The sequence below is a fragment of the Polyergus mexicanus genome, unplaced genomic scaffold (assembly GCF_030449975.1).
Source record: "Polyergus mexicanus isolate NDT 795.1 unplaced genomic scaffold, iyPolMexi1.0 SCAF_18, whole genome shotgun sequence".
Classification (NCBI taxonomy): Eukaryota; Metazoa; Arthropoda; class Insecta; order Hymenoptera; family Formicidae; genus Polyergus; species Polyergus mexicanus.
Window position 1 is genome coordinate 6,481,510 of NW_027223338.1, and position 15,948 is coordinate 6,497,457.

At 38.0% G+C, this 15,948-nt stretch overlaps 2 protein-coding genes across 13 annotated transcripts in view; one reads left to right on the forward strand and one right to left on the reverse strand.

Annotated features, from left to right (window-relative positions):
- Positions 1 to 9,580: 9,580 nt before the first annotated feature.
- The window catches only part of Ptpmt1 (protein tyrosine phosphatase, mitochondrial 1), a 42,425-nt gene continuing 36,057 nt past the window's right edge, over positions 9,581 to 15,948 (forward strand). Inside the window, exon 1 of the mRNA XM_070310687.1 lies at positions 9,581 to 9,749. The gene's annotated coding sequence lies outside the window, so the exon portion shown is untranslated. The remainder of the gene's footprint in view (positions 9,750 to 15,948) is intronic.
- Positions 12,204 to 15,948, reverse strand: part of Tomosyn (syntaxin-binding protein tomosyn) — a 35,863-nt gene continuing 32,118 nt past the window's right edge. For all 12 annotated transcript variants that reach the window (XM_070310677.1, XM_070310680.1, XM_070310679.1 and 9 more), the window contains one exon: positions 12,204 to 15,931. In XM_070310677.1, the coding sequence (XP_070166778.1) occupies positions 15,678 to 15,931 (254 nt within the window). In that variant the 3' untranslated portion in view covers positions 12,204 to 15,677. The remainder of the gene's footprint in view (positions 15,932 to 15,948) is intronic.

The window sequence follows — 15,948 nt, forward strand, 5'->3', positions numbered from 1 at the left end:
CCACACAACAATTTTGGAGTGGATCTCGTTTCACGTTGTAAAGTATATGCGTGGACACAGTGGATTCCCCCCCCCCCCCCCTACCGGGGGCTCCACTTCCGGAAGATATAATCTAACCCGAACCTAATATTTTCAGTTTTAAAAGTAAAATTGGATTGGAAAAAAAAGAATTTTTTCCGGGTTCGGGATGCAGGAGGAGGAGCTCCGTCTCTCCCTCGCATTTAATAAATAATATTTTTGGAGACGTGACTCGGAAATTCATGTAGTCGCATGTTGAAGGCTGTTAACGAACTGCGAGAAATACGTAAATATAAGTGAACACTTTTTCGTCCGCTCTATAACAAATATAACGTATAGAAAAATTTCACTTTTCCTAATATTATTTATAATATCCGAGAAAAAGCATTAAAACTGTGACACTTGAATTTGTTACATGTCCTAAACCAATGCCGTCCCCTACTTATTTCTTACGGAGAATTAGTCGAAAAAAATCTCCCATATAACATATTTAAAGTGGCGTTTAAATCGAATGTATGTTACCTTTTATGCAGTTTTACCAAAATTATTTATATACATTTATATGACATAATGTGATAAAAATTGTATTATTATCACGGTGATAAGTGACTTTAATTTCAAAGATAAAAGCAAATAAAATAACCGCAAATTTGAAAATATTGAATCGAGTTTGCCAATTGTTTGCACGATCGATCGAATAAGTCTCGCGAAACACGCATATTTTGACATATTATAATACTACGATGCGTGTATAAACATCGAATTTATAGTAGACGTTTGATAAATTATTGATAAATTACGAGATTAATAACGAATATACTTATTAATTACATAAACGCGTCGCGACGCTGCTCGACTATCGAATTTGTCTCACATTCGTAATGTTTTATTAATGACACACACATACACATTGACAATTTCACTCTAATATCACATAATTGTACGAGTCAAGTTAAGACACCGTATATACTAAAAAAATAGACAATAAAAATTCAATATTACACGCCTGATATATTTGCATTTTACGCAAAAATAAATTATTAACAAACAATTGCGATATATTTTACCTTTATCTGAATTATCCAATCCCGATGATCAATGACTCTCGAATCGATAATTGTATGAATTATATTTGAATTAATAAAAATTTAATATATACGATGAAATACGTTCTCCATCACACACATCCAAACTTTAAAGAAATATATAATTATTTCTTCGATAAATAGCCATCGCGTCACGAAACTGTTACAACGTCATGCATCGCTGGAGTTAATCGATCGCGGACTGATAATCGTTAATTATTATAATTGAAAATGAGATCGCGCTTGGCATCTCGTAGTACTTGTCACGATAATGTCGAAAGATAAAATAATGATATATTCTCGGCGCGGTATGTCGTTGCGTGCTCGCTTGTGCTTCGACTCGCGAATGACAACAAGGTAACCGGCGACGATGTGTAAATATGTGTAATGTGTAAACAAAAAAGCACCAAAATACCGAGCACCGAATTTTGCCATGACTATAATAACGTGTTATACGCAGTCGCTTTATTCTCGTTGTCTGTCGCGGTATTACTTCTCGAAAGAAACGCGATTATTTCCTGCGATTATTATAACGATTTATTATGAAGATTATTCACATGGACAATTAATTAAATCTCGCGATTAATGACTCGTAAATATACAGCAATTTATCGGAACAGACAGATATTTCGCACAATTTATACATTTCAAAGAGGAATCGAAACGATGGAAAATAGAAGTAAATTATTATTTATTACGATCTTTATGGGCGATAATTAATTCTTTAAATATGCTTGGAATGCGAGAAAGAATCGAAAGTATTTTGCAAGAAATAACAATATGTCAGCGTAACGTAGTAAGGTTTACCTTACTATAACGAAGTGTAAGAGAGGTAAGAAAGGTGTTTTATATATATATTTGTTAATAAAGTTCTATTTTTCGGCAGTTTTCGATAATAATTCCATCCAGTCCTCTTGTAAAATTAATTTCCTTACAATTTCGCGTCGCGTGTTGAAATTCTCATCGATTTAAATGTAATTCGTCTACTATTCTCGGATTGAGGGTACGCAATAATATATACGCGAATTGTAAGATCGAATGATTCAAGTAACGAAAGGGATAAAACTTTACAAAAACGGTCTTAACTCCAATGAACTTGATATACATATATTGTCAAGATCACCGAGTATCCTCCAAAAGATTTTAAACGTCGCTCGTTGTTTATTAAAAAATTATAAACACAAAAAATTTACCGAATAGAGCGTAATTTTTCCGACGCCATGTGCATGTATTTAATAGAGCGTTAGCAGATTTATTAACAGTAAATCGAACACGTAAGCGGGAGAGGGGCGGAATCCTATATAATGTTAAACTACATAACTGATTACTTTGTTATATGTTGCCATTCATCTAAGCAACTTTTGTTTAAAACATATTTTTGTATTATTAATAATATCAAAGTTATTCATCTGTAAAATTTTAAATGGACCACCCTGTATTTAAATAAATATTATTTATCTCTAATACGAATACATTAGGTAACTTGTCATCTCTAAATTTGAAATTAAAAATAAATATTCGATAGAATCAAAAATCGATCTTGTGATCTATATGTTTTCTCTCATATAATATAGCTATATATTTTTTGCGCATACTTAATATTTATATCTCTAGACACGACAATATAAATATTTGAATGAACGTTAATAATATTATACTAAATCTAATATTATATGATGTATAAATATTGTGCGAACAAGTATAACGGGCCGTTAAATCACATAACGAAAAATAGATGCAACAAGACTAATGATTTATCATAACAGGCTTGTAATTCTATAATATATAATCTGATCGCGCACATAATGACGATCATTATCATAATGCTTGTCTTCGAGCCGAATGATCACACTGCCCTGAAATCTGTGATCATTTCCGACTATTCCCTAGAGTACCCCGGCACTATCATGATTGCACGTTTATGTGATTCCTGTTATTTTCAATCATTATTCTCTCGCCGGTTTGCCGGCGTGCCGTATACCCCACCCCCATCAACGGATAATTGTTATAATGAACAGCAAAATAATAGGTTTAATCCGTGTTGGTTTCATCCTTTGTTTCGAGAGAGCATACCTGATACAATAATACCGAATACAATAGCCTGACAAAATGCGTATGTGCGTGTGATTCGCTAAACCTATTTGAAAAATCCTCGGTTTCCTTTTTTCTATTATATTCAAATATCCTACAGAAATTATCTTTTTTGTTGTTTCTTTTTTCATTTTTTATTTATTGTTATATATTAATTAAATCTTTTATATTTCAACTCGTATTTTGTTCAGCTGCAAAAAATTGATATATTTTTTACAAGTTATATAAAAGTAATAATAATTATAAAGTACAATATGAATAGTAGAAAGTATATTTAATTTGTTTCGATCGATCGGTTGATCAATTCCAGACTCCAAAATTAATCAGGCCTTCTAATTTCGTATGTACTAATATTCATCGATTACTGCATTAGTATAAAATATAGATTGTACAGCATATTTTTTTTGTTACAAGAACAGTTTTATATATATATATATATAAAAAAAAAAAAAAAAAAAAGTTTGAGATTATTAATGAAATATATCATCTAACATGCATAAAATATTAATGACTGCAATGAATTTAAATTGTTATATATATATTAAAGTTAAATTTAAATTCGTATCAAATTTATAACTATACGTATTATTAGTACTTTTAATAAATCGTGAATATCGATAATGTTACTTTATTCTTATTGCGTAATTGTAATAATCAAGATCAAAATTGGTAGATGCGTGGATCGTTTATTACAAACAATATAACGTATTGAAAAGAATTCGATTCAATAGTATATCGTCATAAAATATACGCGAATATTTCAATATCGCGTTTTATTTCCTGTCAACAAGTATTATTTGCATCTTATGTTATATAAAGAGGTTTAATCGATATGCATATTTAGTTCCTAGCAATCGGTATACATATATAAATATATAAATAAATGAAATAAAATCTTAAATAATTAATTAACTCACCGGTCGATGCATCGCCGTTATCGTCTCGGAAATCAACACGTAATCCATATAATCCAATGTTTTAGATGTACTATTTTCAATCTGGCGCTTTCAGATTTGACACTCCCGACTTGTCTCTCAATCGCGATGTTAAAGAATACTCTAGATACTTATCATTACGCGAAACACGTGTTTGGAGAATGACGTCTCGCGACAAACACTGACACGCGCGAAGCGATGGACAACGATTGCAAATATCGCGGTAGACGCGATCGCGTAATCCAATGGGTAAATCGAGACGATCGTCCATCGCTAGATTCGACACTACCGACTCACCCGCGATATTCACGATATTTATCACAGACTGCGCGAAGCACGTGTTTGGAGAATGACGTCTCGCGACAAACACTGACACGCGCGAAGCGATGGACAACGATTGCAAATATCGCGGTAGACGCGATCGCGTAATCCAATGGGTAAATCGAGACGATCGTCCATCGCTAGATTCGACACTACCGATTCACCCGCGATATTCACGATATTTATCACAGACTGCGCGAAGCACGTGTTTGGAGAATGACGTCTCGCGACAAACACTGACATGCGCGAAGCGATGGACAACGATTGCAAATATCGCGGTAGACGCGATCGCGTAATTCAATAGGTAAATCGAGACGATCGTCCATCGCTAGATTCGACACTACCGACTCACCCGCGATATTCACGATATTTATCACAGACTGCGCGAAGCACGTGTTTGGAGAATGACGTCTCGCGACAAACACTGACACGCGCGAAGCGATGGACGATTGCAAATATCGCGGTAGACGCGATCGCGTAATCCAATGGGTAAATCGAGACGATCGTCCATCGCTAGATTCGACACTTCCGACTCACACGCGATATTCACAATATTTATCACAGATTACGCGAAGCACGTGTTTGGAGAATGACGTCTCGCGACAAACACTGACACGCGCGAAACGATGGACAACGATTGCAAATATCGCGGTAGACGCGATCGCGTAATCCAGTGGATAAGTCGAGACGATTGTCCATCGTTAGATTCGGCACTCGCGATTCGCGATATTTATCACAGACTGCGCGAAGCACGTGTTTGGAGAATGACATCTCGCGACAAACACTGTCACGCGCGAAGCGATGGACGGCGATTGTAAATCGCGGTAGACGCGATCGCGTAATCCAATGGGTAAATCGAGACGATCGTCCATCGCTAGATTCGACTCACTTCCGACTCACACGCTATATTAGAAAATATTTGAAATACTTTTCACTGCGCGAAACACGTGTTTGGAGAATGACATCTCGCGACAAACACTGACATGCGCGAAACGATGGACAACGATTGCAAATATCGCGGTAGACGCGATCGCGTAATCCAGTGGGTAAGTCGAGACGATTGTCCATCGTTAGATTCGGCACTCGCGATTCGCGATATTTATCACAGACTGCGCGAAGCACGTGTTTGGAGAATGACGTCTCGCGACAAACACTGTCACGCGCGAAGCGATGGACGGCGATTATAAATCGCGGTAGACGCGATCGCGTAATCCAATGGGTAAATCGAGACGATCGTCCATCGCTAGATTCGACACTTCCGACTCACACGCTATATTAGGAAATATTTGAAATACTTTTCACTGCGCGAAACACGTGTTTGGAGAATGACATCTCGCGACAAACACTGACACGCGCGAAACGATGGACAACGATTGCAAATATCGCGGTAGACGCGATCGCGTAATCCAGTGGGTAAGTCGAGACGATTGTCCATCGCTAGATTCGACACTACCGACTCACCCGCGATATTCACGATATTTATCACAGAGTGCGCGAAGCACGTGTTTGGAGAATGACGTCTCGCGACAAACACTGTCACGCGCGAAGCGATGGACGGCGATTGTAAGTCGCGGTAGACGCGATCGCGTAATCCAATGGGTAAATCGAGACGATCGTCCATCGCTAGATTCGACACTCCCGACTCGTACTTAATTTTCGCAATCCGACACTCGCCCGTTACTTGGCACGATATTTCTGAACACTTATATTCCATTCGCAATATACTCGGGACGAATAAATGAACGCTAGATATGATCCTTGCACAGATCTCTGAACGGCATTCGATATTTTAATATCTGCGATACGCGACAGACTTCAATTTTTTTGTACAGAAAATTCGAAATATTTCGGCGTTAATTTTTACACCGATTGTGCACCGAGAACATTTATTTGTATCTATATACGCATTAATTGGTAGAATGTAGCTAATTACAATCGCGTAGGTTAACTGTCACGATACTCCGACGTCCCCCGTCACTGGGCGCGACGTTCTCGAACATTTATTGCATTCACGGCGCACTTGGGACGAATATATATCAACGCGAAACACGGAGAGACCATTCATCATTCCGTACGTCACTCCTAACGCAATGTGATACGACAACTTTAATAGTCGGAACAAAAGATTCGAGATACGCGCTGACAACTTTACCGAATATATGAATCGCGTAGCGTCTTTCAAACGGACAGCTTTGTATCTCTCGAAATTAGATTGTCTTGCAAAGCTTTAATTTATTTTTTCAACACACCCATGTCCGACACTCCATCGTCTTTGCGCGAAAATGCCGCGAGTATCAATTACACCGCCATTAGTGCTCCTTTATTCCGGGCATTCACTTACGGAAAAATATGGCCGATTACGATCGCACGGCCCGATTATCGCGATCTACCACTCGCCCGTCGCTTCGAGTACCGCTTCCGAACACTTATTGCACGCACGATGCACTCGGGACGGATAAATCAACGCGAAGAAACGCTCGTCGTCTCGCCCGACATTCGTTGGATGTACCGAACGGTTACGATTTACCGAAAATTTGAAATTTCTGTGGTGACAACTTTACGACAATAAATTGATAAAGAAGTACGCGGTTGGTACGCTTAGCGATGTGACGTCACGGCGAGATGGCACCCTCGGCGCAAAGTTGCCATCTCGCGTAAATCATAGGCAAACGTATAGATAAAGACCCAATTACTATACATTCTCAATATTTACTACGGATTCTCTATATTATATATATCGAGTCGCGATCGCGCGAAGAGGCAAAATTGTATCTTTCTATCCTTTACTAAAGAAAATGACTCGTAATTTTCTCTTTCATGCGACAAATATATACAGTTAATACCGAGTATATTTTGTATATGACGTATGTATACATATAAATTTGGAATCAGATCGCGGTAGTTTCGACGGTGAAGGATTTGTTATCATGCTCCAAGTAGACGCGCGCGCGATCGTTTACTTCAGGCGAAAAAAATTGCGGTATCAGTTACGTCGCCATTACTAGTACTCTTTATTCCGGGCACTCGCTTACCCATCGGAAGAATATGGCTGATTACGATCGCACGGCCCGATTATCGCGATCTATCACTCGCCCGTCGCTTCGAGTACCGCTTCCGAACACTTATTGCACGCACGATGCACTCGAGACGGATAAATCAACGCGAAGAAACGCTCGTCGTCTCGACCGACATTCGTTGGATGTACCGAACGGTTACGATTTACCGAAAATTTGAAATTTCTGTGGTGACAACTTTACGACAATAAATTGATAAAGAAGTACGCGGTTGGTACGCTTAGCGATGTGACGTCACGGCGAGATGGCACCCTCGGCGCAAAGTTGCCATCTCGCGTAAATCATAGGCAAACGTATAGATAAAGACCCAATTACTATACATTCTCAATATTTACTACGGATTCTCTATATTATATATATCGAGTCGCGATCGCGCGAAGAGGCAAAATTGTATCTTTCTATCCTTTACTAAAGAAAATGACTCGTAATTTTCTCTTTCATGCGACAAATATATACAGTTAATACCGAGTATATTTTGTATATGACGTATGTATACATATAAATTTGGAATCAGATCGCGGTAGTTTCGACGGTGAAGGATTTGTTATCATGCTCCAAGTAGACGCGCGCGCGATCGTTTACTTCAGGCGAAAAAAATTGCGGTATCAGTTACGTCGCCATTACTAGTACTCTTTATTCCGGGCACTCGCTTACCCATCGGAAGAATATGGCTGATTACGATCGCACGGCCCGATTATCGCGATCTATCACTCGCCCGTCGCTTCGAGTACCGCTTCCGAACACTTATTGCACGCACGATGCACTCGGGACGGATAAATCAACGCGAAGAAACGCTCGTCGTCTCGACCGACATTCGTTGGATGTACCGAACGGTTACGATTTACCGAAAATTTGAAATTTCTGTGGTGACAACTTTACGACAATAAATTGATAAAGAAGTACGCGGTTGGTACGCTTAGCGATGTGACGTCACGGCGAGATGGCACCCTCGGCGCAAAGTTGCCATCTCGCGTAAACCATAGGCAAACGTATAGATTAAGACCCAATTACTATACATTCTCAATATATACTTCTCTATATTATATATATCGAGTCGCGATCGCGCGAAGAGGCAAGATTGTACCTTTCTATCCTTTGCTAAGGAAAATGACTCGTAATTGTCTCTTTCATGCGACAAATATATACGGCTAATACCAAGGATTTCTTATCGCGCTCCAAGTAAACGTACGCGCGATCACTTACTTCGGGCGAGAAAAGTTACGCCGCCATTATTAGCGCTCTTTATTCCGGGCACTCGTTTGTACGTACCCATCGAATAAATACAACCGATTACGATCCCGCGGGCCGAGTAACGCGATCAGACACTCGTCTGTCGTATCCGAACATCTATCGCATTCGCGACACAATCGGGATAGACGGATCGCGAAGAAACGTTCGCCGTCTCAACCGACACTTGCAACGGTCTCATTACGGTTTACGAAAAATTTGAAATTTTCCGGCGACAACTTTACGACATTGAATTGCCCGTTGGTATCCCTCGCGGCAATTAGATACACCAGTGCGCCCTCTTAGCTGTGTTTAATTGATTTGAAACTAGTGGAAAAAATTGAGGGAGGGCGCACTTAGGCCAATCGGCCAATCTTGCTCAAGCCCGATCTATACCTTTTACGTCTATGACTTTATGACTTGGCTAGTCTCGCGTCGTAAGAGGTACCAATCGACAAGTTATTGTAGATATATCTCTAAAAGTTTATTGTTGCAATGTTGTCGCTATAAAACATTCAAATTTTCGATAAACCGCAATGAACATCGCAAATGTGGGAAGAGACGATGATGTTTCTTCGCGTTTCTTCGTTGATTTGTTCGTCTCGAGTAGCGTCGTGAGTGCGATAAATATTCGAGAACGACACTTAAACCCGTATCAGACTACGCGTTGAAAATTCAAGATTAAAGATTGCAATTTCACTAATCCGAACAAAAGGAACTAAAATTTCTTTGTCCTGATTGGTCAAATTTCAATCGTCGATGCATAGTCTGATACGGGCTTTAAAGTGACGGGCAAGTGTCAGATCGTGATAACAGTCACCGTTCATACACCTATGATATATACGTATTTCCAAGTAAATCGTGGTAATCGCAATGAAGAAAGGTGAAAAGCTATTACTGCGCTCTTGATAAATATGCTTGCGTATAATATAAATGAAGAATAGCAAAATACCAGCATGGCTTTTGGTATACGAAGCGAGGGTGACGGCGGAATAAAGGTAAGCTGTATTTTCGAGATATAAGTTAACCTCGCGCGAGCGATAAAAGCCACTCTAAATAAAGCGGTGTATGTACGGCGATCGCATATACGGGCCGATATAGAATTCGGGAGGTGGGGCTGCAGCGTCGCGACGACGACGACGACGACGACGTCGAACATATTCTATCAGTCTGATAGCTCTCGGTGGGATACCCAAAGGCGGAAGGTTAGAGCGGGATGGTTTGATATCTAATATCGCTCGTGCACCTTTATGTCGTCGGTATCGGTTTATGTTGCCTGGGTAATCTTCGCTTCCCTCAACATCAAGCTAAACTTTCTGCACGTAAGTGGTGCATCGTGCGATAAATAAAAAAACAGATGAGGAGAAAGAGAGGGGGCAATCGGCAGAGAATGAGAGAGAGAGAGAGAGAGAGAATTGCCTTTTATAAAAAAAATAATAATAAAATAAAAGACGTTTTTATTAAAACATCCAAAATAGCATGAATTCCAAATGAAAACTATAAGTAAAAATTTTAAATAGGATAGAAGAATTGTCAGGATCGCATATGTGCGGATGTGAAAATTCGTTATAAAATGTAGAGTCATATCTTCTTTCTTCTTTTTTCAGCGAATGATTTCCAGCGTGCAGTTGTAGGGCTAATCTGCGAAAGACGACGGGCTATTTAACATTCCGCCTCATTTCCCGCCATTTCGCTTACCCGACCCCATCGCCGTTGTCGTCGTCGTCGTCGTCGTCGTCGTCGTTGTTCCAAGGAAACGTTTGCGCTCGATGCGAAAATTGCCTCGCCAAGAATTATTGACTATAAATTACTCGTCTCGCTACACCCTTAGTCTCCGCGCCACGCCGTTCCGGGCGCTCTCCACCGTTACTCATGCAAATGACGGCGGAGCCCGCGGGCTCCGAACGCAGCACTCGCCACTTACTTACCGTTACACGGAGATCTCTGGGAGACGAGCGGAGAAAGAAGAGAAGAGAGAGATAGAGAGAGAGAGAGAGAGAGAGAGAGAGAGAGAGAGAGAGAGGGGTGTCCGGGCTCCGATATCGGAGGCGGGGGACGAAGAGCGAATTGCCGCGAATTTACATTTTATTGCGCGCGCCCGAGACAGACTGCCGGGCCCTTTTCGCTCTTTCCCGGATCTTTATTCGTTTCCTATTTACTACTACGTTGCCGACACATAAACGCGTCCTCGCCGACACGTATTGTTATTCGAATCGCGCGAGAACGATTCTCGATCTTCAAGACGTCGATTAATATAATGAACCGGGAGGGAAGCGATTGTTCAACAGTTAAACTTCCCACAAGTATTCTTTCCACAAACTGGAACGTTACTTCGTACTTATTTCGCATCAACTAACATTTTTCGGTGTGAAAGTACCGACGATTATCTTTTTTTTTTTTTTTTTTAGGAATGCGGTGGATAAATGGAGAAAAATAAATAAATTTCAATCTCCATTGTTCCCTTTATGGCGAGAAAAGAAGGCGCACGTCGCGTCACGTCGGATCGCGTCGCATCGCGGCTGGTCGGCGGCTATACGCGGTATACCCGAAGCTAAATTGAATTTTTTTCAATTCATTCCGCCTCGCGCGCGGCCGAGACGCTGGTATAGTCAATGGGTATCTGTGCGCGACAGCCACACCTATTCGCAGTAAATTCTCATTATTTTTAAATTGGAAATGAGAAGTGTGCGCGAGGGTGAGAGACGGAGGGAGAGAGAGAGAGAGAGAGAGAGAGAGAGAGAGAGAGAGAGAGAGAGAGAGAGAGAGAGAAAGAGAAAGAAAGAAAGCGCGGTCGAGCACCTTCGTCGCGTCGCGCCACGTCGCAACGGGTTGCGCCATTGCATTATTCCACGCCGATGCCTATATACCGGCGAAGGAAGAGATGCAGAAATTAATTTAATTACGAGCCGGGATGTCGATAGCAGTCACCGTTCCTTCCGGTTAAAGAGCGAGTAAAAAGGACGAGGTTTTTCGAGAGCTTCGACTTACGCGCTATTTTTCTTTAGCGAAAATTTACCATTGAAAAAGCTTCCTTATTTGCCATAATCCGTTCATTTCCTATACTAATTATTTCGATGATTGAAATAGAGACAAAATTTTGTTAAGAAAAGATACACGAGATATTGATGGAAAAATTGTTTATTATGTTGAAATTTAATTTGCGAAGATCGTTTAGCTTAATTTACAAAGTTAAGTAAGTTTACAAAATTAGACTTGCTAAATGATAAAGATATTGACATTCTACATATATATTAAAAAGTTAAAATTCATTGCAATAAAAATAGGGTGTGTACATAATGATAGAAATATGAGGCAAAAGAAGCAATCTTTATTTGAAGAGAATAAGTCTAACAACTATTCGTCCTTAAAATAAAAAAAAAAAAAAACGATTATACAAAATTGTATTCTGTTTAGTTCAAAACAGTGTAGAAAAAGATACTTTGTTTTTCGACTTCGAGTAAAAGTCATTTATTAAATTGGAGCCAAGATACAGTCTGTAGCCGAGGCAGTACTCTTACAATTATAAGATGATATCTAATATCGTATTTGTTGACAAATAAAAATTCAATTAGATCGTTAACAGTAGTATAAATCAAGAGTATTAGATATTTCGTCGCACTTAAAAATATATACTTCTTTCGTTTATAATATTGAATTTAATAGCGCATCATAATACTTACATTAATCGAAAATTATATGTAATTATATCGAAGCCTTTTTAAAGAATATAGGTAATATTATAACTTTTCAAAGGAATAGCAATTTTATTTGTTGATAAAAAGTATTGGCTTTGAAGAATAGCTGTATGAAAAGAATCTCTGTCGTTTTTATACGTGCCTTGTCATTTTCATCTAATTAGCGACTAAAAAATTATACATTAGTGTACAAAAACTAATTAAATATGTAGTAAAAGAGACATCTGTTACATTTCTATTTGTGAACATCTAAAGGGACTTTATAATGTATGCACATTTCGATTATCTCTGTCCAGCCCAACAATAATCTTTAGCATCATAGATTTTGTTTGAAATTAATTAATATCATTTGTGTGTGTGTGTGTGTGTGTGTATGTATATATGTATGTGTAGATGAGCTATATATTTACCTGATAATTTAGATATAGCTGTACATTCTATAATTCTATAATTTTGTTGTACACTATTACTTATACAATATATTATTTAATCAGATATAATAAGAAACAATAAAACACAAATTTTCTTTTACCGCAGTAGGAAACTTGATATAATAGGAATAAATATGGGCTAGAAAGAGTTAAAAATTTATTTTATATAGATAGTATTTTTTGGGTTTCAAGACCATATAGCATATAAGAAAAGATGTAAGCGGTAAGCAAATCGATTAATTACAGACTGTATCAAACATTTTCGATACAGCCATATCATTCTCGAGATTTCTTTTCTTTATATACTATGGTCTATATAAAGTAGATGATATACTATCATCAGAAATTGTTTTGAAATATGACTAAATTCTTTGATGAATAATGATGAGAAATTGTATCAATAAATATATAATTTTTTTGTGCAACAAATCTTTCGAATATATTACTGCAACATTTAAATAATAATATATAATTTCTATCTTTTCTCTGTAACTATATATATAACTCACATTAAACTACCTACTCTATTATTATAGCAGTAGACGATTTATTTTCATTGAAAGAACATGTTTCTTCTCTAATTTGTGTACCGACATTCGTAATTCGGGCATTAACAAATCTCCGCTTCGTAGGATACTTAATATTTTATTTTGAATGTATCTTATCTACCATTGAACTTCTTACATACCGAGTGTCGGATATCCGAGGAATAATAATCTAGACATAGGATAGTGAAACGTCTGTCAGAGTTAGCAGTTTAGCTAAAACAGGATCGTACGTAATTCAGAATCATGTATAATCTGCGCACTCTCACAAACGTGTTACAAATTCAGCATCAATATGGATTTCAACTACAGTTCGTACATCTCGACGAACGAGCTCGCGCTCTTTTGTACTAGTAATCGATAGTGAAGACATCCCGTGATAAAGAGTGTAATGGGACAACGGATTTCTATACGTATTCTTATATTGTCCAAGGGAAATTATATCATGAGCTCGAATCAATTCAGAAAATGCATTCTAATTAATCTTCTGCGGGCATATTAAGTATACGAGTGATTAGTACCATTAACATCGACTATACAATTATTGCTATGGAAGCAGTACGACGATTCAGAGCCTCGATAAATTCAAATGAACTTGTCGCGCGCGCGCGCGTGTGTGTGTACATATAAAATACATATACATACGATAAAATATATATATGTATATGTTATATTGTCTTTAATTAATCTAAATTATATATATATATAGTGTTAAAATTACAATAGTAGATTTCATTTTAATGTAATGTAAATTCAGTTGAATTTATCATCGGCATTGAAATAGCGTAACTCATAATACATTGTTATATAAACAGCTTTATAACGCGGAATCTGTTCTACGGTATCTATCTCTCTTTATATATACATAGCACGCCTAGCGATACTACAATCGATAACAACTAATACATTCTTATCAGCGTGGCGAGCGCAGCAGTTATTGCAACCTGCAGAACCCGCCATTCTGGATAAAATATATTTCATTGCATTCAACTTTTATCCAATACTTCTTTCTCATCAAGAAATTAACTAAATTTATTGTCAATACATTCGGAATGATGTCACTGTGCCGTCTTGCCTGCGTTCGTAACTTTCTTAAAAGTATGCATAAAATCGTTTCTAGATCAAGCCTAACAAATCTCTCTTTTACACTTGATGAACTTATAAGAATCGCATTGGTCACATTTATTTTATTCCTTAACGTATATTTACGAAATAATCTACGATCGCGTACCGATAAATACTTAGATACAAGTCAGCTTATAATGTACACGATTATAAAATTTACATCACGGAATAAGAATTATTAGTCAATAACAATTCTTTTCTATAATATGTTTGCTACATTGCAAATTTTAGTTGCATTGTTAATATAAGTATATGAGTAGCCGTGTGTGTATATCTCATTCCCATTATATATATAATATCCTCTCTCTCTCTCTCTCTCTCTCTCTCTCATATATAACACTCGTATATAATACTCTCATATATAATATTAATCTAAGAACTCATGTATAATATATGTATGCATATATATAACTATTTTTAGACGATTTAAAACTCTAATGCGATTCTTAGCATTCACTCGATTCTATATATTCAAAAGTGTTTAAACTTTGCAACAATGTGGCCTTCATAAATACTTATTAGCAATTCTTTGCTGAGAAGCAAACAAGGCAAGGCGCCATTAAATAACGTTCACAGGACGTCCGAATGAATTAACGAGTGCCACCGGTTAAAAGGCGAATTATTACATAATTGCTTATATTGACTCGTATATGCTTTCAATCATCTCTTTACACGTAAGTACTTTATATTCTATATAAGTATAATTATACGCGTATGCGCGCGCCGTACATCCGCGCAAATTCATCATGACAAAACCTCCATTTTGCCGATGTCCCTTTTTTATTCATCCATACGCAAAGATCTATAATCACACATTTGGGAAATAATCGCTATAATTATTCACTTTGAAATATATTTTTTCGCGCTTATCTTTTTCTCGTTACAGAATGTGCGCGTGTTCCGTGTGCGTCGCACAGGTGATCACAAAAATGAGATGTACATATAATATATCCTTCTTATTCCTCTCTCATTTGTGTAGATGTTTCTCGTGTGTGCGTGTGTGAGGACCGTAATACGCGTTTAACTTTTAGTTTCTTAATACGACAAAACTCATAGACGAGAAACATGAACGTTAAATAATAATTAAAGAAATATATATTATTTCACCGGGCTCGGGCCAAATTATGTCCTCATAGCTGATACCATTTCTTATCTTTATACTTGAGCATCAATCCGTGAGCGCCTTGGGAAAAGTTCTCAGCTTCCGACATCATGCGCGCGGATCGTTCCTCGAGCTGCGATAGCTTCTCGCCGCGCTCCACAACCATTTGATGTGCTATATTTACTTCTCCCGTTGCGCTAGTTACTCGCTCTCGAATAGGGTCATTTGGTCCTGGAATGTGTTTCGCCACTGTGCGCGATGCACGACCGCTAGATTCCCCGACTGCAATCGATATCGGT